The following is a 26,946-nucleotide window of genomic DNA, read 5'->3' on the forward strand; positions in this document are numbered from 1 at the left end:
ATTTCACATTTCACTTTATCCCTTTGAACTCTACAATTTCGAACTTAATTCAGTAATTCTGCAGTTCGTTTCCGAAACAGCAATAACGGTTACCTCGATATCTCATTATCTAACATGTTACCTTCACTTTGTTCTGGAAGTTGTTTTTAACATTACTTAAAATACAAAAAAAAAACTGTGTAATGGGTGTTGAGTAAATTTAAAGAAGCTCAATTTACATTCAAAATTGCGTTTAATGCGATGCTTATAATTTCTGTTCCTTTCCAACGGAGAAAAAAACAATTATTTTTAAATACCATAAAGTTTCACTCGAGAACAATTTCATGTACTTAAAATGAGTGAATTAAATCTAACAGCATTGTTGAAAACTCACCTTAATAATAAACATACTGAATCTAGCATTCTTTATACTCGTAACATTTATATTCGTGAAATATCGTATCGATAAGTGAACAAATTTTGTAAAAAAAGAAATGAAAAAAAAAAGGAAAAATGTGGTTCTCCCATCGTTTTAAGATTCAATACATGACCGTTACTCTCATCGTACATTTCTATGACTAGATGCAACCCTGTGACTGCTATTACCAAGTAGAAAATCTTAAGAATAGTTCCGTTATCTTATTCGGCAATTTCTGATGATATGGAGATCCCTTTTTGAATTTCCTTCACGAACACTCTTAACCCACTACGAAGGCACTTTCAACAAATATCGACAGCAAATAAGTTAGGAAATGAATCATTTTTAAACAGATCACTCCATCCTCGACATTCTCTTTTTAGTTTTATACAAGAGTCACTCGCATGTTACTCTTCCATGTATGACGAGAATCACCGAGTCAGCACTTTATAAAAATATAAGGTGAATCTACAAAAATTTGACGAAACACGATGCACGGTAGACTCATCTTATATAAATATATATATGATATATATATATATCTATATATATATCGTACAAAATTCATCGATTTCCGATAATGAAATATTAATAATCAACTGTCCGTTCCGTCTGATAAATTTCTACTTCTAAATGATAACAACGACAGACGGAACGTTCGTTTCGCGTGGTATTATTGTTCCGAAAGCCCGACATATTTACAAACAACCCCTTTTAGCACTGTTCGACCGGTATTTTGGCCATGCATCGATAGCAGAATCCGTGCGTGAAATACGTCTCAGGTAATAATCGTGAAAAAATACAAGTTCCTCGCGTATTATCTATCACAAGCTGATGATTTATTTCCATATCGTGTAAAATAGAGATTGTGTCATTAAAAAATACTGTTAAATCAACGTGGCTGACAAATAATGCGTGCTTATCCACTAATTACGGTTAATGGTTCAACATTATCCATTTAAACGACTGATTAGAACATTGGCAACATTATCACCGGGCAATTCAACGGTCCGATCAATTATCCGATCAACGATCCCGAAATCATCCACATCGTGTACGCACGGACCGAGCCGCGATATGTCCGCGCGACTCGTATTAAATGCAAGCGTTCTTGCGAAAAAGAAATCCGTGACTCCTGGAGGAATCATCTCTCATGCCACACGAGTTACAAAATGAAAAGAGGATATATTTAACATACAATTCAAAGTAAACCAGAAGACATTTAATCGCATTCGTATCTAAAAAGAGAAAAAGAAGAAAAAACGAGGAACCTCGCGAACGTTCCTGCTGCGGTTTAAAAGGAGGATGCAACACCCGTTACAGTTCACTTTAAAAGCACCATGTACGATAAAGAAGTCATCGCCGCTCTAAAACTGATAGATCCTTAAAATATTAAAAAAAAAAAAAGAAAAAGAAAAAGAGAGAACAAGAGAAAGAGGAAAAACAGAAATGCTTAAATAATTAAGAAACGAATTTTACAAATCGGTTTCATAATCACACCCTGATACGGATCGCGAATGATACACGATTTCCGCGTGGGACCGGAACGAACCTCCGATTTTTCGGGTTCAAGTCCGACCTACGAACGCGTCACGGTTCAAAAACATCGCGACGTTCGAGTGCTAAAAATATATCGGCTCCTCCTGCGAGTGATTCTTATCCGGCAATTTACGAGCAGTGAACATCTCGAGGGACACGGAGCCACGAGGACAGTGTAAAAAATCGCTCCGTGGAACGTTTACCGAACGTTCGACTAGTATTGCACTGATATCGACTAAGTGCTGGCGACAAGGCTCAGCCGTTAATGAAAATGTATTCATGGGCATGTACGGTTGGTGAACATCTCTAACGTATTCGTGTCCGGGGATGATTCGTGAGAGTGGCACGCGCCTCCATGCCGCCGTTTCGCGCGATTAGATCCGATGGACGATTAACAAATAGCGGAACAAGTTTCATTCACTTCGTCCCCTTCGACACTTTCGGCTTTAGTGTATCCTCGGATTGTTATAAGTAGTACGAAATTAACTTGGGTGAACGCGATCGCTCTCCTTAAAAGCGGAAGGATTTCGTACCGATGAAAGAGCGACGAACCAACTGTAGGGGAACATCGAAAACGTATTTCGCTGTTTGCAGAGTAAAAGCTTCATCGAAAATCGACGTTACAGCGAAACGTCTGCGGCTCGATACCGTCGCAACGGGACGCGAAACGAAGAGTCTGCGACCGAGATTGTGACCGCCATGTTATAAAACGCGTCTAAAACGTACGATTAACCTTCAATCCTCGCGAGGCCACGGATTCGATACACTTACGACATCCGCGAGTAAAATACAATAAAATAAAACGCCCCGACAGAGCCTGACGCGAACTCTGCGTTCCTTTTCGCTCGATAAACCGTCGACAAGGGAAACTTCCGTTATCTCCTTATACCGGGGATCGATTTGTAAAAATACAATTATAAAAGATCGAACGCGACTTCGGAGTCGTCGCTGCGACGTTCATCCCCGAAAGTGTACGCGTTGATACTTGAAACTCATGATGCAATACCTTCCACTAGAACACAAGCCATGATTACTAGTATAATGACCTTCTTTATATAAATTCGAAACTTAAACAAACTCCGTCTAAAAATGTCAACGATTCCCACTGATCTATCAGCAGAATAGGGGATACGATCTGTTGCCGTAACGATCCCGGAATCAGTTCGCGATCATCATTCCCGATGTTTGGTCCCAACCCAAAGAACCGCTGCCGACCCCGGACTGCGGAAGATGAATGAAGGACACGAAAGAATTTATGGGGTGGCGCGTTATGGAGAACTGAACGTTAACGGTAAGACCTGATACACATTATCAGTCAAGTCTCGATGAAATATTGTTTATAATGTGTGTGTTATGAATCTCGCCGCTCTATCTTCGTTCACCGAAAACAATGGACAAGTAAAGAACGCTACCGATAAACGTGTATCGGGCCTGAACGTCTCGTCAGTCCCAACGACGAGGACAGGCGTTACGCGGCTGGTGTCCTGGCTTCGATGAACTCGGATCTACCATCGGAAAGAAGTGAAATCGTCGAAATCGTCCGTTATTCGTGGTTGCGTCGGCAAGGGCCGCCGCAGCCCCGCCGAGATCTCTTTAGCCGAGGACGACGATCGGGGCACGGTGTCACTCACGGTCTTTGCTCAGGTCCGATGGCAGGTCACAGGTGGACGCAACCGCCGTCGTCGACGTGGTCGTCGTCGTCGTCGTCGGTGATCGCGGCGACGGCGACAGATTCATCCTAGATGTGACGGGCAGCGAGAGACCCGCGGCGCTCATCGCGACGTTCAACGGTATCGTGATGAACGGCTGATTGTTCTGCGCAGAGTTCACCGGGGTCACCGTGCCTGCGAACAATCCCGGAATCCAGGGGTTGATCTCCCTTTTAACGCTAGAATTACCGATCGAAATCACCCATTTAGGGTATCTTCTTGTACGAATTTTAAAGCTTAGATCGATAAGTATCGGTTCCTTGACGAATTATCAACTAAATTGATTCAGTAATAGGGGAATTATAAACGAAATGAGATCGCGACAAATGGATCGTAGAAATTTGTGAAGGATAGTATGAATTAGTTAACTCGTCTGCTTGGTATTTATAGTATTAAAGACGATTTTATGTGAAAACGAACTACCGATCGACATGATCCATTTGGGATATCTTCTTTCATGAATGTTTAGGCGATAAGTGTCCTTTCATCTAGGGATTATTAATTAAACTGATTCGGTAACAAGTTAACTGAATTATAAATGAAACGGGATCACGATAAATGGACTTCAGAAATTTGTAAAGGACAATATGAATTAGTCGACTCGTCTGCTCGGTACTTCTAGCGTTAAAGACGATCTTACATTCTGCGATGTCTCTCTTCTTGTTTCTATATTTTTTTGTTTGCTCTTGTCGGAGAGATGTTTTGGAAAATTCTTTGGCACTTCGGGGATCAAAGTTAACAGGAGTTCAAGGGATCGTTCCTCTCACCTCCTTCCTGCGAAATCTGCACCGGTTGACCGTTCTGACCGATTCCGAGCAGAACCCCTGGACTCGGCGAATAAATGACTGTCTGTGGCATTTGATACATTATACCTTAAAAAAAAACGACAAAGGAATCATGGAAGAATGACACAAAATACAATATTAATTAGCAGACACATGTGTACTTATATTCTTATCCTACATCGTGTTCCTTCAAAACTCAATTCCACGCGCAACGAACAACCGAGTCTCCCGGATTTCTAACTCGCGTACCCTAAAAACCGGCATACCGAAAGCGCGCGATTAAAAATCAATTATCCCGATCGATCCTCGCGTTCTCCATCGGCGGACCGCCGATCCCCTCGTTCGAAAATCGTCGCGGCTCAAGGACCGTTTCGAAGAATCAACGGCGAAGAAGGAAGAACCGGAAAAAGAACGATCCCGCGAAGAGGGTGATCTCGAAACGAGGCCGAACAGGGTAACAAGAAACGAGCGAGCGGGGTTGGAAGATCGTCGGGGTCGATACGGCGGGCGCGTTATCAAAATTCCGGCGTGGACGTCGCGCCGGCCGGGACAGGCGGCGGGGGGAGGAACAATGGGAAGAACGAAAACGGCGAAAAAAGAGAGAAAAAGAGAAAGAAAGGAAAAAAAGAAGAAAGAACCGTACGTCATGCTGGCGATCGGTAAGTCGGATGGCATCCACTCCATATATTAGCATCGATATTTATGTGTACACCTGCATCGGAGCGCGGCTTTCGACCGGATCTTACTTCCCAGTTAGGCATCGCGTCGTTGTCTTAGTTTGGTCATCGCGGCCCGTACAACTCCTTATGTACTCCCCTACACGGATAACCTCGTCATCGCTCGCACACTTTTCGCATTTTAAGTGTCCTCTTTCCTTTATCTTCTCCCTCTCTTACGCCTTGGCCGGGGCCCTCTCGCTCCTTCGCGTGCTCGAAACCGTCGGGTACGTTTCAACCACACTCCTCTGATACCATTCTCTCGTTTTCTACGCTCGCCTCTCTGTCTACCGACCTACCTGACTGATTGGATTGCACACGTTTGCCCCGGCACTACGGCTACCATACGCTCTAACGATTTTCCACGCCGGCTTTTACCGCTCGCTCGTCTCGTCTCGTCTCGTCTCGTCTCGTCCCGTCTTGTCTCGGTTTCGCGACTCGCGTGGCACGCCCACCGGGAAATTCGCTAATTGCTACTCTAAGAAGCTTCCGCGATTATTCGTCTATTTGTCTGTTCCTTTTTTTGCGAGTTTTTCTGTTTCTTTTCCTTTCGTTTCTTTTCCGGCTGGTCTTCGGAACGAGCGACTTCGAAGGCGAGGATCGGTCGGGATCTCGTTCGCAGAGGTGAAACTGTTTCTGGTGCGACGGAAGAAAACGGTGTCACGTTCTTGTTCGTACTGTCGCTCCGGGGAAAAATCGGCTTCGCTCGCTTGTCATTTTCGTTTTGGTATAAATTTATAGCACTGTGTATATCATTCTTACGCGTTTATTGTCACGGGTATTTTTGAGCTACAGAGGAGTATTCTTTGCTTAATTTGTAAATTTTGATATTTTTCAAGGAGATGTATAAAAACAGATAAGTTGAAAATGGAAAACAGAATTTTTGTTACGGAGAGTTGAGTTTTGGAGGAAATTCGACTTGAAAATTTGTAGGACCAGTGAGCGTCTGATTGTCTGTCCACTGCTTGCTGGTTCTACTTGGGATAAACTTAGTTGATGTTATGGTAGTGATTGTCATTTGGTATGTTTTTAGTATATTTTAATATGCTCATCTTGATCAAACTATCGCGGAGAATAGATACTGTACCATGGTTAATGTTTATGAATCTTAGAATGAGTGGAAGTAGCGAGTAATGGACAGACAAGATAACAAAATGTACAAATTTTCAAAGTTAGTTATCCCGAAGATAATTGATTCGCAAATTTCTAGGTTCAGAAGCGATAATTATAGAAAGAATGTTTTTAAGACATGTTTCTTTTAGTTTGAGACACATAAAATGAGGAACAAATGTATAAGTTCCCTAAAGAAATCACTAGAAACGGTGGGAGTTCGTACGAATTGCTCGAATACATTGTAAATGCTAGTAGAATGTTACGAAATCATATCAACAAGCTCATCTGACCTTCTCTCACAAATAGAAACTCTTTAGGAATTGCAGAAACACGTGGACGATACACGCAATACAATTAAAGAAATTATAGACTTGAAATAACCTTCCTTCGTGTTTTAACATACTAATTTTAAGAACGAATCTAAGTTATTCAATACTTTATTCTGACTGCATAGGAATCGAAAAATTCTTTTATGATTATTGTATTGTAATTGATTTTTAAAAAATGGTGCAGTAAGTATTTAAAGTGTTTCTTCTTCCATAGTACTTACCCGAATGGTTTTTTGGGAGATCTTTTGAAACCGGAGAATCGCCATCGCTGGTGTCTCCGTCGCTTTCATTGGCGCAAACGTCCGACCTGGGTGAAGTACCGTCTTCCTGAAACAGTAAAAAAACGCAATTCATTAATAAAAAAAAGTGGAAATTACAGTATAAAATAGAAAATCTACATAATTTTCCAGAAACGTATTTCAAATTTCGAAACTTGCTAAATTGTTAATAAGAAAAGACCGGTCAATAAATTCGATCTAAATTACCATTGCTTATGCCATTTCAATGCAAATCTTCAACATTTCCATCTATAAAATAATAAAATGTTATAAAAATAAAAATACCTACGTTGTCACGGAACAATAGAAAAGAGATGAAATGAGATGTGCTTTGAACAATACAAAATTCACAGTAGAATGAAGAAAAAATTAAGAAAAGAGGGAAAAGATCGAGTAACATCTTTCCTATTTACATTCTTTTCGCATTAATGGAGCGAAGAGAATAATCGAAATAAATTGGTACTCGTCAGAATCCCCGTATAAATACGCATTCAACGTATGGAATGAAATAATTTATTATTATTTTTTTCGTTGCATAATTGACGCACAAAGTACAAGAGGATTTCCATATCTGCGATTTGAAAGTAACTTCCATTTACGCGTTCATTCTAAGAACCCACGTAATTATTAGAAGCTTAACTATGTACACGAAGGTTCGTCGAACAAAAACCACGATGAATTCTTTCGTGAGATTCATGAGATTTTTACCCCATTAACTTTCTAAATTGTTGACTACGTACGCTCGCACGCACACGCACCGACACGCGTGACGCGTTACGATATGCAAGCGCCTAATCGAATCCCCTATGTGTCGTATGAATGAATCAGATCTTAATTTCGTTTGCATATATTAGATAACCGGTGAACGTGTCACATCTATACAAAATATATGAATCATCGTTACAAGGTTTCTACCTCGTTATTGCTTTCGTGATCAACCATTCTCGGCAATTTTTTGAATCCGGCGATCATGTTCACGATAATGACAGCTACTTTTTCCATATACGAACATTTCTAGAAAGTAACGCTCGTTCATCTTGTACAAGAGGTTAGACGGTTAGATCTTCTGTATTAAGTAAAAATTGAGGTTCACGGTAAAGAGGAATCCATTGAAAACCTCGACATTCTGTGTAATATCGAATCCTTGTCGACTAAATTCCAAAGGCATCTGGCATTCTCTTGTACGCTAAAATTTCAATTCAATTCAATTCAATTTAACTCGTGATTTAAATACTATATAGTATTATGTTCAAATTACAAAGTACTTCATACGGTTGAAACTAACATACAACAACGCTGTAAATAGTATCGTATTCCGTTGGACAACTTTTACTGCTCATAAACGGCTGACATGTGAATAAACAACAATTGGGTACAAGTGTATCGAATATCATTTATTGTTCTATTAAGTACGTTGCTTATCATAAATCTAAATTCACAAAAGAAGTAACTGTTAATGCTGTAATAAATACTGTACAGTAACTTATATACCATATAACACAATTCCAATAAAAGTCCGTCGACTACCTTCTTCCCAAATCAAATGTCAAATACAAATGCGAGTAACTATAAAACATCTCCAACGAAATTTTATTCGCCGCAAAGAAACTAAGCATCCTTCCCTTACAAAGAATATACTTATCGTTTCAATTGAAAATTTCAATAATCGATCTGCCGTGGTTATCACCGTAAATAAACGGTATCACATGAGAATCCTCTCCAGTACTTTCTCCCTCGTTTAAATAACCCCTGCCCTAAAAATCGAGCGTTCCCGCGAAAACTGGGGAAAAAAGCGGCACGGCCGAGCGTGGATCGAATAAATCGCAACAATCGAGCCGCGGGAACCGTCATAAGTGATACACAATAACGTACACCTGTACGGGACCGTAAATTCCAGACCCTTAACGAGTCACGGGCAGGAAAACAAGACAGAAGAGAGAACCGCATCACGTGGTGCGTGGCCTGTAAATCGTAGATAACGCCTCGGTAATAATATCGGCGAGCCAATCAAACAGCCAACTAACCAATCAATCAGCCGTGAGTCTAGGAAACCAACTAAGCAAGCAACGAAACAACCAACGAACCAACTTACCTACCTACCTACCTAGCAGGGAGAGATGCGCGAGCTTGTTCGCGCACCATATATGGTCATCCGCGGCGGCCTGAACTCGTACCGCGCTTCCACGGGAGATTCTCACAAATTTACGCAGGACTCTATGTTTCCCCGGGTGACTTTCTTTCCCCTGCCGCCATTGCCGCGCGCGCTCGCGCTCGCGCTCGCTCGTTCGCGCACGCCGGAACAATTTTTCCTTTTCTTCTCTTTCCCCGGTTTTTTATTTCCTTCCTTTCTTTCCGTCCGCGGCGAACCGCTGTGGCCTCCGCGCGTTATACATGCATTTCGACTCCCTCGTTAGGACGCGTACACATGTCGCGAGCGCCGATCACGCGTTTGCATCGCGAGGAGAAAGCAAATCGCGTCGCCGGCGACCGGCCGCTGCCGGGAGATTAGGAACCGCTCGTCCGCTGATGGATCACCGGCGAGGACGCGATCACGCCGCACCAGGACACGAGCGGGGATCACTGAACGCGACGCTACCTTTTATTGCGGTTTACGGCAGCCACGGATTCGGCGGTCGCCCGATTTTATCGGAATATCGGATGACTCGGATCGAAAGTACTGTTAGGCTATCGGTCATCGACCAAACAGTTCGGACTGGATCTCTCGTTGTTCCCTGACCGCGATCGCGCGGGATGACCGCGAGCAGTGACTGAGGAAGGATTCGGGAATCCGTTATGGTTCGATCAATATTGTTCCATGAACGATCATGCGAATTAGAAGGTTCTAATTTGTCAGTGGTTTCACAATATATCGCGTTAGTAGCGTTGATCCTTGAAGGAATTTACTCCGAAGAATTAAAGTCCTTGATCGTAGACCTCTACGACGCTTGATCGAGGGTGCAAAGAAAGACTTAGCAAAGTTTCCCAATAAACCGAATTCTCCGTCATTTGTATCTGCCAACTTCCATGAAGTCCACAGTTTTACTCGAATCTAACGTCTAAACTGCAATATATGCAATGTACGTACCAACTACTCGAGGGTTCAAAGGTTCAAAGCCCTAAATCCTCGATTTCACCCGGCGTTCGCCGCGACGAAAGCGTACCCTTCCACGACGTCGTTTCCCTTAAATTCCAAAGTCGATCTCCCCGTATCAGAACAAAGCGTTTCGCGCTGTGTGCCGGGGGTGGGGAAGGAGGGGGAGGAGCGAAGACGAAGAAAGGGGGGAAACCGCCGGGAAGCTCGAACGGTCCCCGCGGCGCAAGCTCGGGGCCGATGCGATGGACGTTAGCCAAGATGACCGGGCGGCCGGTCCGCGAGGCATTCCCGAAAGCATGGAGGGCTGCGAAAGCGGCCGTTTGTCCGGGCGGTCGGCAGGCGTTGTCGACAATCACTTCCGAGTCGCATTTGTACCCCCCATTACCACCGGGTGTGTATAGAAGGCGCGACAAAAACCGACATTCCTGATTCTTAAGTTGGACTCTATATAAGTATCTGCCATCGCGAACATTGCCTGTATATGGCGACAACCAGGCTTTGACAAAGGTGACCGTATATGGTATTCTGCTTCCACCTTCCATTGCCTTCCCCCCGTCTCTTTCTCTCACTCCCTCCCGGGGTTCCCTCTGTCGTCCTTCTCCCTTTCACTCCCACCCCCCGCCATCTTTCTCTTTCCCTTCCATCTCCCGTCCGCCTCCCCACCTGTTGCCGCCCTTCTCTCTTTCGCCCCGGCCAGGCTTCTCGACGCGGCCGCGCGCCGGCCGTCTCCGTCGGACCTCCTCGCGTGCCGCGGTCCGCCTGCGCTGGGGTGACTTCCTCGCGGAACACGCGTCATAATCGTTAAGTCGTTAGATCGTAAATCGGACGCTTCGAACCCCCGCGAGACGCTCCCACCCCCTTACGTCGAGGAACTCGGAACGATCGGGGAGCTACCGAAGCGTCCAGCGCGAGCAGAGTTTGGATGCAGCTATCGTTGTTAGGGGATGCTGATGCTGTCTTGTCCTTCGTTATTGATGGAGAATTGATTGTACGGTGTTAGACGTTTCGAGGTTTCCATGTGGGAGTATAGAAGCTTCTTTCGATGTCACGTTCGGCCGGGATACTCGCCCTTCGAAAGGGGTTGTAACGGAGAAGATTTTATTTCTAGCCAAGTGGTTATATTCGAGGTTCGCACTTTGAAAAGCAGTTCCGGAGGTTAGATTGTTAGAGCGAAGAAGACTGAAGTTTTAGCGTGCACTGAAGGAGAGAATCGATGTTTCGAGATTCGGTGCGTTTTGATCGAGAAAGCTGAACCTACCTTGCGGATTCACGCTGAAAATATGAATGGCGAGGCGGAACATCGTTGATTGGTATCTCACCAACGAACGGAGTGATTCCCGCAGCGACTGGTGTCGCTGTTTCGATCGTTCCGTCTGATTTACCTCTTAACGCGCTAGCTCTTCCGTCGTTCGCTACCAAAAAATGTATCTCGCACCGTTTAAGAGTGATATATTTCTTCCGTGGAATCTCCAGGCGAATTACAAGCACAAAATCCTAGGTCGAAACGTCTCACCCTCCGGCGGGGTGAGCGGTCTTTGAAAAAGCGGCAGCTCCGACGCATCACACGCGGATCCAATCTCGATCTTATCCTTCTCACACGCAACGGCGAAGCGGTTTTACGAATAACGCGATAAATTCTCAAACATATACTTCTGAATTATTATTTCTTTAATCAACCAGCCGTTAATATCTTGGTCAAGCGAGCCCGGTCTTCTCGCCAGCTTTAGCTTCAACTAACGTCGGCGTTGCCTAAACACGTTCGTCAAGGTTCGATTTTACAACCCTTTCTGAAGGCAACAGACGCGTCGAATCGAAGATACAAAGAAATTCGCGAATTCGAAATGTGAAACGGCATCTTTTCGCTGCACACAACAGGTGGGCTTCGCATACCTACCTGTCCCCGCGAACTATCCGCCGTTCGCTACCAAAACGGCGCCAACGTTCATGCGATATATGCGGCTAAAGCGTTCAAGAAGAAAAAGAATAAGAAAGTCTCGCGCCTCGAGCGTCGGCGACGGAGCACAATCGTTGGAACCGTATCATTAAGAACGATAATATATATACGTACGTGTAATATAAATATTATCACAGTATTTTACAGTACACTATATACACATGTGATACATACTTAGACGCGCCAGCCGTACATAAACGTTGATTACCGTTCTCTCCTCGGGATCGTTGATCTCTTTTTTTTTCCTCGTTAATATTTATATTTATGTATATATATATTATTTGTACTTTGTGCGTCGACGGGAGAAAAATAAACATTCTTACAGTTTTCGTGGTCATGCGACCGAAGGATTCGACGTCCTCCCTTTGCCCTCACGCTCACACGTGGAGCCTCTGCTCTTAGCTTCCCCATTCTTTCTTTGCTTTTCTTCTTTTTTCGTTTCCGAATAACATCTATCTATTTATTTATCTACCTACGTGTATACGTATATATACTCTATATATATACCTCTTCGATCTCGTCTCGTTGTCGTTTGCAATAATTATACGGTATAAAAAAAAATATATATATATATATATAAAAAAAAGACAACACACGACACATGTACACACAGACATACGCACACACAGACGTAAGCATGCATAATGTGAAGAGGTTCCGAGTTCTCTTTCTACTTTGAGGGATCGGGGGGGTGGCGAGAGGGGGACGGTGGACCGGGAATTAAATTAAAAAAGGTATTTTAAATACTAGCTACTTAATCTACGTAAAGAAAAAAAACAAACAAACAAATACTACACATGCCACTTTCAGTACAAACACATTACGGAACAATGTACGATGCACAACACAACAATATACGCACCTATTCGCGTATAGGGCACGCGTATACGCGCCTACGTGCGTATATGTGTATGTATGTATGTATGTATGTATATATGTATGTATATTGCATATGTATATTCAATGCGCAACAATGCCAAGCGTGCACCGCCGGGTTTACTGGCTCGGACTCGCACCCACGTACTACGATTTCTCGTTTCTTCGTTGGCGGTTTATCTGCTTTTTTTTTTCTTGCTTTTTCTTTGTTCGCCGGGGAAAGGCGGAACGCGCCTCGACCCGGACCACATGAGTATTAAGGGAAAAGAAGGATGCCCCGCGCGAGGAAAGGATCACTGGCAACAGGGGAAAAGAAGAGGGAAAATGTGCACGGCGATGACGATTCGAATTTTCCGTTGAATTCCGGGCCGGCGAATCCCACGAGCCAGGTACGATCGTTGTTAATTAATAGAGTAGAATCCCGGGATGGGCGGGGAATCGAGGCGAACCAAACAGCGAAATTTTTAACGGGAAATCTATTTTTATCGGAGAATCACCACGGGTTAGAGTAAAATCTTCAATTCTTGTTGGTCGTTTTTTTTTATGACAATGATTCGCATACTTGTCCGAGGATGTTTGAAAGGATAATTCGTTGAAGAGTTGCATTGAGTTTCTAAGAGAGAATTGTATTGAATTTCTTTTAATGTAAAATGAGCAATTACGCTGTTTCTCATTGACATTTACTGCATTAACGTCTCGTCATTACTTTTAATCTCAGTTTCCTTATGCATTCGTGACGTGTACAAGTTAAATGTAGATTCGATGAAAAAGATAATTGATTCGTCGATAAAAAGAGAATTCATAGGATTTTAACGGTAATAGTATCTCGTTAAATGATGATTTAATTATTTTGTGTGACGCGTGGCTCGTGTAAATGGGTAGGATTATCTTGTACCGAAGTCTGTGAATCATTTTACTCTTCAAGATCATTGTGTCTTCATTGAAGAGATTGCTAAAAACTTACAAATGATGAAGATACGTTTACTGGTTTAATTATTCGTTATTCTAATGAGATTCTACTTAAATGGCAAGTCTCCAATTCGAATCATTTTCAATGAAATCTATGAGTCATGCTGTTTGCCATTCGGTATGCTTAATTTTAATTGTTCAACGTGTAAAAAAATAAATCGAGAATTCACCGCCAACACTGAAATTAATTCATTATACGGTGAAATTTGTCCGTGTTTCTGAAATGCTAATGAGCTTTTAATGAAATATCACGTGTATCCGATTTAGTTCGCCTCCGTTCCTCTTAGCCACCGTTCCCAAGTATCGATCAATTAATTTAGAATATATATATATACAAGATGTTTAAATAAATAAGAGTGATTCCATCGCCGTAAATTATCATAAATACGTCCCGAGTAAACAAGACAACTGGGAAGAACACACGGACGAATATAAAATACGCGGCCTCCTCGAGCAATTCATCACATGAGTTACTACCCTAAGCTACGTTCACGCACTGCCCCATTCGCCGTTCTCGTTTAATCGGTAGAAAACTATCGCGTGTCTCGTGACACGTCTTACACCGTAATGAATCCGCGACTCGAACGAACATGTCGCCGACGCTCCTACAATATCGTAGAAAAAGTCTTTGGACTTCGATGAACGTATAGATCCAGCCATTATCCTCAAACCTCACCCGTCGCTCCCCTCGGAATTGATCGATCGATCGTTCTCAGACCATCGTTTCGCTGTCGTTCCGGCACGAATTAACAAAAAGACTTTTCTTCTTAATTTCGACGAACATTTTCCCGGTTAAACACCACGGTAATTGCACCCATTAATGCTCGTTAACGCATTCCAGAAACTCTGAGCTTCCAATAACGAACGAAAACGAGGAAGAAAAAAGGTCGGCTACATCTGCTTCCGCAAAAGGCAGTGGAACCTGTTGAATTCTTCGGAATTACCATGTGCACAGCGAATAGTTTTGTCTTTGATATACGCGCGTATATATCAGGCCGGTTGACGATCCACGGCGACAACACGTCCGTGGATCGCGTTAAGTGCAACGGATGTAAGTAGGTGCATCGGCCAAAAAAGAATCCATCGATCATCTTCCACGAGCCTACCGGTCAGAATCGGCGCCGTAGATGCGAATCCTCGTATACATTTAGAGTACGCGTCGATTGGACTAGATTTATACGTTGTAAAACGGAGCACCGTGCGTTTTCCTCGCGCTCTGATCAGTTTTCATTAAAAACACCTTCGCGGGGCCGGTTGCCGACGCGCCGCTTCGCGATCGCGACCGATTCCCCGGGAATCATCGACCAATCCTGATCGCCGTAGCCTCGGCCTATAATACTTGGCCCGCGATACGCATTGCCGGACACGAATGACTTTTCCCGTGCATTAAGTACCGAAACCTGCTATGTTAAGTACCGTCCGACTCCATCCTAATGATGACAGGTGTCCGCGGACCCTTCGCGCGTAACTGCCGTCCAAAGAAAAGTTAATTGCTCCGGACTCTTTTTCAACGAGCCCGTCGCAGGCGGACGTATCGTTTAATAACGCGATCCGTCGCAGACGTTACCGTAACTAATTACGAATTCGCTTAATGGATTAATTCGAGGCGGACAGATAGGCCGGCCTGGAAACGAGAAACTCTCGTGAATCCCGACGGAGCGGTGTATCAAGAAACACGACCGGCGACGATCTCGTTTTTCCCGAGAGCCCGGGGGGAACGTTGACCCCTTCATCAGCTACGAATTATTCAATTTCAAGCTTAAATCGAACGCGATCCCCGGCGCATCGAACGTCTCGGCAAACAGATCGGGCGCTGTATAATCGAGTTTTAGAACGAGTTCACCTCCTGCTCGGTTTCCGAGTGCGAATCGGACGATCCCGCGCGAAATATGACCGGGAACATCGAACGAATTTCAATAAACGTTCGCGGCGATTAAACACGTTCGCTGGAAAAGGACTTGCCTAATTTAGTTTCACGAACGCGTCGAATTAAACGTTAAAGCGCGCCGTGGGCCGGCATACTAATCCCGGGAGCGTTGGCTAACGTTACCCCCGCGGCTTCGTAAATCGCCTTCCGGACGGCGCGCGCGAACGAAATAACCGTATTTTTATCCGGCACCGGATGCGATGCGCCTCACCGAGAATTTCGATATATCCGACGTCCGGAAAAGAAAGTCGGATGTCGCCCCGGAACTTCGTTCGTCCCGCTACGTTCTTTATTCAACCGGTCACGGGTTTACGTCCGCGGGACGACGCACGGCCGCGCGTTCTCAATTATCGTCGCATCCGAGAATTTTAATTCATCGTTCGAAACTCTGATAGAACCAGCCTAGCACCGTTGACAAACGCGACGCGCGTTTCGGAACCGCGCCTCGCTTGGACGGAATTATACGATCGAATACGATGCGAACCGGAAACGGGATTGGGGGGAACCGCGAACCGAAAGTCGCGAAGCGATTTCTCGTTTGCTCATCGGCAATGTCGAGCAACCGGATTCTTCGATAGGATCGAATAACACCGATCGAATCGAAGTTCAATACTGTTGAAATAAGCAGACGACTCGGTTTGCTAAGCGTTCCTCCGGAAACCCGTGCCCATTCGACGATCCAACGCTTCCGCTGCTACCGACGAGTAACGTTCTACGTTCGCGCGAGCAGCTCCCCGAGATTTCTATAGAACATTTCGGTAGCAGCAAAGATATCCACTTGTGTATACAAGCGCCTCGCTCCTCTATGCGATCTCTAGAAAATCTACATTGTATCATACAAAAGTACAAAAATCTCCCCGAAGCGGCACGACAGCGAACGTGTTAAGTGCTAAACTGTCCGCAAAAGGCACACGTGGAATCGTCTGCAATCGCGGTAGCAACCGGCGACGGCATTGCGTTTGCGTTCCGGCCAACGATCTCATTGATCAGGTGTATCGGCTCCGCGAATGGTCGCGACGCGTCCGATCGGATCCCGATCACGGGAAGCGACAGGGTAGCCAGCAAGCGGTGCCGGGCGTCTCGGGCGAACCGTCGGACACGTAGAGTGGAGCGGAGGACAAGCGAGTGCTCGTTCGAGTGGGGTAGTACTACCGTTGGGGATGCGAGTGCGACATATGTGGATGGTAGGCAGCGTGATGGGGCGGTAGAGGCGAGGGGCAGGATTGCTGATAGGGACCGCCGGCCAGCATGGGACCCGGGCTGGAGCATGGTACCAGGTGCGAGCTCGAGGAGCCCGCGTGTGCATGCGCGATCAGGTGCGCGTGCTGCGCGTGCGAGGGTGGCGCGTGCTGCGAACCCGGCGGCGGTGGCGGCGGCGGGGGTTGCGGATGGCCGGGAGGCCCTCCGGTCGGTCCGCCACCAGGATACCCGCCGTGCAGCGAGCCACCGTGCGGCGAGCCATACACCAGTTGCCTTACTTTCTGCTCGTCGTCGGCTATGTTGTAGGTCAGTTCGGTCTCCTCGAACCCGGTCGCGGACATCCTCTGATCGCCGGATGAGCCGGAGGTCGGCGGGTCCGGGCTGTTCAAGCAGGTCTGGATCAAAGCTTTGCCGGCCTCGCTCGTTATCATCGGCTGCAGCTTCCGTGTCGCGAACGTGTACACGTGCCCGGTCTCGCTCGCCACCAGCAGCATCACCTGCGTACCTGTTAGCGTCGACAGCTCGTACGCCTGCAATCAAACGATCGCGATTAGTTAGGAGTGTTGCTGTTGCGGGTTGACGTATCGCGCCGAGGGAAATGGTTGTTGCAGTTTATACCGGGAATGGAATGAATCGATGATATAGTGTGTCTGTTTACTTTTCTTAGGAGGATTGCGTTTCTTGTTGGGAAACGCTTTGAGGGCATGTCGAATGAAATGTTACGTCAAAGAACGTTTGATGGAATATCCTTTTTGTAAGCGCAAAATGCAAAAGATGGATGTTCTTGGCTGGTGGTAATATTCAATGGGAAATTTTTGGCTTCCGTTAAGTACTTGTTTTTTAATAGAAATTTAATGAGGTTTTGATACTGACTTCATTGTGCAGAATCGTGTATAGTTAAAGATCTAACATCCGGTTGTTTCTTAGGATCAAGTTAAGTCTGTCATTTGTTGGATGAATTTTTGATTGTTTTATTCGGTATTCTATTATCCAATGCTTCGTAACGTAGAAATGGGCACTGTAGTTAATTTTAATTCTTATAATGTCATGTACAGCTAAAGATTGTAACATTATAGGCGCACGTGACAAGGAATCATGATGAAGTTATTATTAGCGCTACTTAGGATATTTTAAAGTACCGAAAATAATGTAAATAATGTTATTAAATATTATGAAGTAATGGATTATAGAATCTAAGTAATATTACCATCTCAGACAATAGATACTTAGTGCAAATCTGTCTTCCAGTGATGCACCTTGCACAGTTTACTGTCTCCTTAAATGTCAATTGTGTAGGTGTATGCATACCATAAGAATGGCAGAGTTGCAGCAGGTTCTTGTCTATACTTATGACTGTACACAATAAAAATGTTACAACTGTTTTAACCTCTTTCTCGAAAACTGCTTGTTTGCAATACACGACATTTTTCAAACATTTCAAAGTAATAATTTCAGATGTTACGTGTTCATAAGTTTCCGTGGAAATATCCAACAATTCGTAGGTGTAACTTTACTGTACAAAATCTTGACTGCTAACTTTCGTAAATCCCACTGATTTTTGCATTTGTTTAGGAACTGCAGAGCCTAAATATCGAATATATAATTGTTTCAAAAATAGTAAACTCAAGCTTTCTTTTATAAATGGATTACAATTTATTATTGCCAAATTAATTTAACAATAGTTTACCTAAAGCAGACTGAAACGTAGAATAAAAAAAGAATCGAAGGGAGTAACAAATAGAAAAACTGAACTGTATCTTTGGAGAAGAGAAATTGCAGAAAAATGTATCTTGAAAGTGGTGGAACAAAAGGAACCTTGAAATTTGATATGTACTATAACGGGATGGCGCAGACAAATTTAGACAAAGACTAATGATACAAGGAGGTTCATGCGAAGTGGATCACATAAATATACAAAAGCCCAGAAGGCAAGCACCTTGTAAACAAGTCTTGCGTGAACTCTCAAAGAGTTAATTAAACATGGTCTAATCCTAAATTAACCATTTTCGGTTCGTTATAATTCTCTTTTAACGTTAAAAATAAGAATTTTCATATAGATAAAATACTTGTATGTTCATTGCAATAAACAAATTATCACTGAAATTATTTAATATCGTTAATTACATCCTTAGAAACTCTAATGTGAACGTGGAAAAAGAAGATCTAAAAAGGTTACAAACACACAACGAAATCAAAATTATAGTACACTGAAAGCAGCGTAAAATTATAGGAAAACGTAAATTTCCCAATGACGGATCAACGAACGATCACAAAATATTGTAATAAAAACGTTTAACCTGAGCGTGAAACGATATAAATCGAAATGAAATTTCATACTCGCGGAACGTTAAATGAAGTTTAAGTACGGCTATTACTGAAAGTTTCCCAGTCGCTCACCTAAATAATTTTCTTCGCGAGAATCTCTATCTTGAAGCGCGAGTTTAAACTTAGATCCTTGAAGAACGAAAGTATTACTAGGTAGTCCTCTAACCGTTTGACGTGTATCAGAGACACTTGATTTATTCCGGTCTTTATAGAGCACATTTATGCAAATCCTTGCCGCCTGCGCAGCCATTAACGCGCCATTTTGATAAATAATTAATTCGAAGTGCGCGCTGGAAAAACTCTGTTTGCATTTATACTCACGAGATCATACCATTAATTGCAGTGCAATTATCAACGTTTGTTTAACTGCTCCATGAGGATGGAAAATTGGAATTTATTCTCCTTGCATGGGAAATCCGTCATTCATATAAAAATACAGTGTACAATTAATTAGAGTCTAAGTTGTTCGACTCGTTAGTGCGAAATTCGTAGCTCTTGAATCGGAATAATATAAATGAATTTATTAGGAGAACTTGAATTTGAAAGTTATTGACGAATATATTTCCCAAAACTATGAAACTAACGTTTAACGAGTAATTTAAAGTTGTATTCATTTTATTTTACCAAACTTTAATTGTAGTTTGATAATCTGCATACGTTTTCGCAGCTGAATAATTCTTTTGACACAGTAACGCGAGTTAAATATTTCTTTTCGTTGTATCGTTTATGGAATGGAATACGTATTTTGCGTTTAACAACAGCGTTCCTTTTTCTAATACCGTTGTAAAGCAATTATGTCAGTTTCGTGTCAAAACATGGCTAATTATAGCAGGCCCGTCTTCAGAAAAGGGGAACAATCTATCTTTGGTTTTCTAAATTCGTATGAAAGATGCAATTTGCTTTAGGTTCTTCTACGGATTTAGCTGCGACATTCTCTGGATCAAGTAGAGATTTGTAATGCGATCAAATCGCGTTTTAAAGTGTAAGGTCTGTTAAAAACTTATTTCCACGTTTTTTCCTGTATCATTTTTCGTGCGCCGGCAAAGTGAATAATACTTTTCCATTTAAAAAGAATATAAAACAAGTTACAAAAATCATTTAAACACGAAACACAGAATCGCTTTAATTTGATATAATCAAAATGAGGACAATCGTAGAATAATTTTAAATAGCGCGTAAAGATGATTCTTTTACGCCATTTTTAAGGTTTCCTCTAATAACTACAATATGGCCGCGTCCCAAAATACTGCTACAAGTTAATAATAGTTGTACATAGAATTGTAATCACGGTGAAATTTATTTACATAAAATTGTTTATGTGAAATTATGGGAATCCTAAATGGAACTTCATCTTCGTTCGTGAAATTCGATCGCCCGTTTTGAACGTTCGTTGATACAAATTGTCGGATGACTAAATTTACTCTTTCAGCAGCGAGTACAATCGCATACACTATACAACCCTCGAAACTACTAATTTATAAAATATTCGCGATAAACAAAGGAAATGATTCTTTACTAACTCTAGATAAAATCTTAAGGATTGTAGCTTATTATATTATTCGTGTTGACTGGATTTCAATGAATACAATTAACGACACAACATAGACGAACTTTTGGTGACTAGGATGAGAATTATCGTGCCTGAAGTTTCACGTTCTCGTCGATTTAAATATTTCCCTATAATTGATAATATCCAGCCCTGGATTCTCGAAAACTCTAATCATACAAACCTTTATCTTCTGACACGTATAATGAACAACTGAACTCTAGAGCAAGTCTTGACGGCAGCGGTCCACATTACGACTAGCTTTAAGTATCCTCTTGGCAACTATATTCCAGAATATCAAGTTTTTAAGTGCATTCTTGATTGTAACTAACGACATCATCAAATCCTGAATAAAATGTTCAAGATTGTAGGTGAAGAAGTACATGAAAAGCTTCAGATGTATTTTGATTATAATGAACAATATTATGCTGTCCTGAACGGAGTTTTAATGGTCACGATCAGTGATATTTAATTTTAATTAGGTGCTTGTTAATTAGAGTTTACTGTAGCTGAAAAATTTCCCATTATTTTCTAGGGTTTCGAACGTAGGGACTCCATGCCCTCGGGAATTAAATCGGTAAGAATTATCTAATAATGATCAATATTTATATTACAAGCTGATCGCGATCTCCAGCGTATGACTCGATTCCCCTCGGTTTATTCAGATCCAAAATACACGGAGAAATTAGTGGCCTACGAGGGCGCAGTTGTCACTCATAAATTGCGCGCCGGTTGAAGTCATTGGCGCGCAATCCCCAGCCACGCGGCGACGCCGCGCGTCCCTTTCCTTCCATTAGATTGATACGCAGTGCTTTCCTAATTACTTTCAAATAATTACGTTCTGTCTTCTCAATGCAAAACTCTTCGTTCTTTCTAATTCGCTCGATTGAGTATTCGCTAAACAATATTTAACCATTAGCTGCTCTTACAATGAACCTATAATAAAGAATTATGGGAAAAGAATGATTTAAAAGCATTCTGATGACGTCATTAAAAAATTAAAATTTTTGTAATTATAACTGTGAAATGACAATTTTACGTTGAATAAATATTGACGTTTATATCTAATTGGTTTGTGTCTTCTGATTTTTTTTAGCTGCAGTACTTGCTGCTGACGAGCAACCTTTTTTTTGTACCCTAAAAGCTGATACGTTGACCTTTCAGATTTATTTTATCCATTAAAAGTATTATATTTAAATAATAATTTTTACATTATCACGCAAATAAGTATAAATAAATAAATGAACCTCCACGTAATTAGTAAGGAGCATAATAGTCATTGAATAGGGGTTTAAGTTATTGGCCCTCTGGTGTACGTCTTAGGAAGCATGATGTTTCTGAACTTCAAGATTTTTAAATACTACGGATATTGTGCATTCCTGACTACTTATTGCGGTATTGCAAGTGTAAATCAATAAACTTTCAGTAATCACATTTCACTTAACTGATAACAACCCTGTTAGTATCTTTCACAATACCAAGCTGTTAAGATCGATTTTCAGTATCGACTGAATACATGTTTGCATAAATCCGAAAGCTATTTAAAAATTAATAAAACAGAAATTAAGTGATATTAGAGTTACTTTGATGAAAACATTTCAAAGATAAGTGGAGACTTAATTTACCACTCGTTGTTAGCTTATTACTATAAAATATAATCTGAATTATTTAAACATCTGTGTTTTTCCGTAAATAATAATTGTGTCTTAATAATTGTTATTAAGCTACAGAAAATAGTAGAATCATCATTTCCGATGAAAATAAGCTTTAACAACAATGGGAAAGAATCAGGACAATGATTGGATAAGGAAGAACAGGCAAAACGCGAAGGATAACGGTTACCATTCGGTGGTTATGCATGCCTTACAGTTTGCATGAATTTACACCGAAATAAAATGACAGCCGCCGCGGTGATGCATTCAAAACGAAAAGAAATCACTTGGAAACCGATCTCGTTAAAACGGTAACACATAGTCTCGTATTGAAATATTATTACATCCCCCGTTTGGTCTCCACTTCAAACACACGGGGAATTTCTTTGACACGAATAATCCGCGGAAACAACATCTCGAAAATCTCGTGTCCGTAAAATACTCCACTCCGATCCGATACGTTGGAGGAGCAACAAGTCACCACCGACATTTATATTTCTTGTAACTACACGACGTTTAAAAGGGTGACGCGCAACGAAAATTTGACCGTGATAATAAAAATCTGAGTAACATTCATGCGCACCAACCCAACGTGTATATATATATACACATATATATATATACCATATTTGGAAACCGGCTTTTCGATTCTATGGTGAAATTGAACGCACTGCAATAGCACCGGAGGGCTGCGCGAAGAAGAAGAGACACTCTCGATGGACACACAAAAGAAAAAATCGATCACAAGGATCGATCATCGTTACCAAACCTCGACACCACTCTCTGGCTTGTTTTACATGGAAATAGGTCGACAGGTTTGCCCGATACAAACCTTCTTCATGATTCCGGTTTTCCTTTTGGAGAAGGTGGTATACCTCCGTAGCTTATTGTCGATGTACTCCATTTTAATCTTAACCCGTCCTTTGGTTTTCTTGCCGTTTGACGGGGGTGACTTTTTCGGCTGGCCCAAACTGGTGAACGACTCCTCCAGATTGTCGGGGACACAGTCCCCGGACATCGACATACCCTGCTGTTGCGAAAGCGCCTGCCGTGCGTTACTGTCATCGTAACAGACGTCCGCAGTGGTCCTCTTGATACCCCTCTGTACAGGTCCCACGCCGGCGTTCGGTGCGCCTGCAGCAGCCGCCGCGGCCATCATGGTGGCGCCACCGCGGCTTATTTGAGAAGTTGTAAGCTGGGAGGTGGACGGTCGGCCGTACATTTCCGAGCCAGCGTCGCTGCCTATCATCCCCATGCTGTACCCAAGACTTGCGTACCGACTATCTCTTCCGCCGCTAGGGTTGTCCATTACGGACTCGCACACATTTATTCCCTTTCCCTCGGCCCTTCTTCGCCACGGAATCGCGAAAAGTCGGCGCAATGTTTCCCACGTGATCAACCATCTAGAGGAACACGGGACAACAACGCGCACTGCACGAGCGCTCCCCGCGAACTGAATGCGCGCTGTGTATCGTAACTTGACCTACGTGCTAACGCGGTGCCTCCGTGCGTTCCTGCGCAGCTTCTACCCCCACCAGCAATCGAGCACGCGGTAAAAAAGTAGTCCCACCATACGGGATAGCCCTTCGCGCAGGAAGATTTTGGAAAATTCTTTTACGAAAAAATTCAGCGGGTCACGAAGGTTCTAGATCCGGTGGCGAACGATCCCGTTGGGCCTTCGGTTACACGAAATTCGACTGGAAAATTTCAGGCGGAGTGGTACAAGAATCGACGAGAGGGCGTCCCCGGCTGCCATATTTAGAAGTAGACGTTACCATATTAGGGAAAGTTTGCCAAATATGGTGAACAGAGGTGGTCCTTCCTTTTCAAATGATCACTCGGCGCGCCGCGACAAAACACCAATCCAACTGACAGTAGCGCTTCCTGCACGCCTCTCCTCCCCCTCCTCTCTTTTACCGGTATGTCCTTCCTATTTCTACGTGCTTACTAAAACATAAGGCTGATAAGCGACTCTCTGTGTAGGGCCGCTATTTCTTGCCACGTCCGAGCTTTCGTGCTTTTATCAAGCTTTGTTTACGTTTAGTTTAACTGATCGTGTCGTGTTTCTGTTGGGCTGTGAACGACGACCAGAAATAATAAGAGTCGGCGTGTATCACTGTCGCGTGAAGTACTCATCATCAAAGTTTCCTCGTAACGAAATAGCTTTTACGTCCAAATTGGAGCAATAAGATGCTTCTGTTAATCTTGGTGAATGCTTCATAAGATTACATACATAGCTCAACAGAAATTACATTTGAATATTTTTAATCGAGTGTACATAGAATTTGCTAAAATTTGTAGTGGATGATTCTGTAAGCTTTACAAAATTCAACATAGTGATTGATACCACTGTCCTTAGTATATGTGCTAATGTTCTGTGTCAATATTGATGTGTTTTCATACCGGATTTTGTTTTTATATTCAAATGTTGAAAATCCGGACTACCAATAATTTATGTAGATTCAAGATAATAATTACTATGCAGTAACATATTGTTGCTATAATCTGCATAAAAGTAATAAAATAATAACTGAACATTGTATACGCAAAATATATCCCATTACACAGTAAGCCGTCTTTATAAATAAAGTGATAAAAATGTGAGTATTACTGACAATAATTTTATGGAAGCAATATTTATTGCAAACGTAGTACTTTATTTTAATGTAATCTTATTATAAAATAAAAAACAATTTTCAATATAATAAAATCTTAGAACTATATTACATGGTAAATAATATTTATATTATACAAGACTTACTTCTCATAAATTAGATATTCTATAGTATTTATATTATAATTTTTGTATTTATATATTTATATGTATGTATATGTGAAAAAATTAACTATTCACCAGATGCTACTGCATGTGCTGCAGATATTAAAGTATCATGTACTTCACGTGCATATGCAACTTGTGCCCGTACAGTCATTAAAAATTGAGGATAAGTTAAAGCTGGTCCTTCTTGTGCTCCAACAGTGTCAGTACGTGTAGGTATGACAGACACTGGTAAATACCGTAGAGCACTAGAATTCTGTGACAAACATTCTATAGATGTTTTTAAATGTAATTCTATTTGATCACAAATAGAATAAAATTCTTCCATATTCTTATTAAAACGATGGTCAGGTTGATCAATTCCTTTAAGAGATCCAACATCTACTAAACTATTTTGGTGCAATGTATGAGCTGCAGTCTTAAGAGCTATAGCTAATGATTCCCTCAGTGGTCCAATTAAAGACTTCACTTTAGAAATATTCTCAAGTTTCTCTTGCGGCTGTTGTTGCTGCTGCTGCTGTTGTTGTTGCTGCTGAACTTGTTGTGGTGGTGCTTGTTGTGGGTTTTGAGGAATTTGAGGATTCACAGGCTGGGTCATTTGCCCTACTCCAATAGCTCCTGGTTGTTGTATAGGTGGAATATTCATTGTGAACCTAACAATGCAATCACGCTAAAAAATGCTGAAATTTTATACGTTGTCTGTATAAATGAATTTTATTAAAAATGTATCGTGTACTTAACATTGATAAGCTCATTTTCTTATTTAAAGAATGAGAATTAGATTTTATACATCTAATCACAACACAATCAAAACTTTAAATTATAATCAACTAAATACCGATACTTTTACTCATTAATGAATTCATTTTTATAAATTTCAAAATATCTTTACTTTCATTTGAAGTTAGTCCGTGATAAAAATTAAATGTTACCTATTTTTCTTTCATAAACAAATGGTATTCAAAGCATTTTACGGCATTTGAACATATTCAACTAAAAAATAAACGTACCTAAATGGTCATTGGGATCATAACAAAGCTTTCTAAACAAGCCAACAGAGGGCTACGTAGCGTAACTGATTCCTACAAATTTTACTATACCAACTTTCTTCCAAAATTCCGTTCTATAAAATGTAAATCCTTATAATTACAATTTTTAAGTAAATTCTTAATAATAACTGTGCCCTTATAACTTACCTAGACCTTTTAAATACTTTTGCTTATTGTATAAAACAAGGTGCCGAACTGCTTCCCCTCAAGTTAGTGACTTCTGATCAGCGATTCCTTTTCTACCTTCACTTTCGGAGCTGTACGAAGCTGTGTACGTGAACAGTTCTATGAGTGTTCAGTACAAGCAGGGAAAAGTAGATATGGAGAGGGTAATTCTTCGTGAGGGGAAAGACCCTAGAGATTTCGTCAACTTCCAGTTCGACACCCCTGAGCTATACCGACTCGTTTCGATAATTAAGTTTTATATATTAAAAGGATGAAGCTGTCTTAATTAATTTCTGAAAGTTTCATTTGTGTTTTTTAAAATATTTTGTATACAAATTTGTAATTAAAATTGTTAAAAATTTGTAATCAATTTTGCTACATCTGTGTTCATACGCTTATATAGATAGTGTAACTTTAATGTCAAACGTTACTCTTTCTCAATAGGTAGAAAAAATAATTCTTTTTACTTCGAAATATAAATTTAGCATAGAATCATTCTTAATCTTATTTGCCATAAGTTAAAGGCATTATAAAAACGTAAAAG

General features: G+C 41.8%; 2 protein-coding genes across 14 annotated transcripts; both read right to left on the bottom strand.

Moving 5' to 3' along the window:
- Positions 1-1,214: 1,214 nt before the first annotated feature.
- Positions 1,215-23,901, bottom strand: bs (serum response factor blistered). Of its 4 annotated transcripts, none has more exons than XM_031994105.2 (5): positions 23,242-23,898; positions 17,165-17,416; positions 6,810-6,915; positions 4,413-4,517; positions 1,215-3,780 (listed from the first exon to the last, which is right to left on the bottom strand). In XM_031994105.2, the coding sequence occupies exons 1-5, from the start codon at positions 23,716-23,718 to the stop codon at positions 3,560-3,562; spliced, it is 1,161 nt and encodes a 386-aa protein (XP_031849965.2). In that variant the 5' UTR covers positions 23,719-23,898; the 3' UTR covers positions 1,215-3,559. The 4 variants fall into 4 exon arrangements, 3 of the variants coding, with proteins under 3 accessions (XP_031849965.2, XP_076223252.1, XP_076223251.1); XM_076367137.1 differs by having other exon boundaries at positions 3,628-3,824; XR_012998457.1 differs by having other exon boundaries at positions 3,632-3,780; positions 4,286-4,517.
- A 1,208-nt stretch (positions 23,902-25,109) lies between these two features.
- LOC143174473 (mediator of RNA polymerase II transcription subunit 29-like) lies at positions 25,110-26,549 on the bottom strand. Of its 10 annotated transcripts, none has more exons than XM_076367144.1 (3): positions 26,385-26,549; positions 26,199-26,311; positions 25,110-25,841 (listed from the first exon to the last, which is right to left on the bottom strand). In XM_076367144.1, exon 3 carries the CDS (start codon positions 25,832-25,834, stop codon positions 25,256-25,258), a length of 579 nt encoding a protein of 192 aa, XP_076223259.1. In that variant the 5' UTR covers positions 25,835-25,841; positions 26,199-26,311; positions 26,385-26,549; the 3' UTR covers positions 25,110-25,255. The 10 variants fall into 10 exon arrangements, with proteins under 10 accessions (XP_076223259.1, XP_076223257.1, XP_076223258.1 ...); XM_076367142.1 differs by having other exon boundaries at positions 25,110-25,858; XM_076367143.1 differs by having other exon boundaries at positions 26,121-26,311.
- Positions 26,550-26,946: the final 397 nt, after the last annotated feature.

Source organism: Nomia melanderi, chromosome 4 (genome assembly GCF_051020985.1).
Source record: "Nomia melanderi isolate GNS246 chromosome 4, iyNomMela1, whole genome shotgun sequence".
NCBI lineage: Eukaryota > Metazoa > Arthropoda > Insecta > Hymenoptera > Halictidae > Nomia > Nomia melanderi.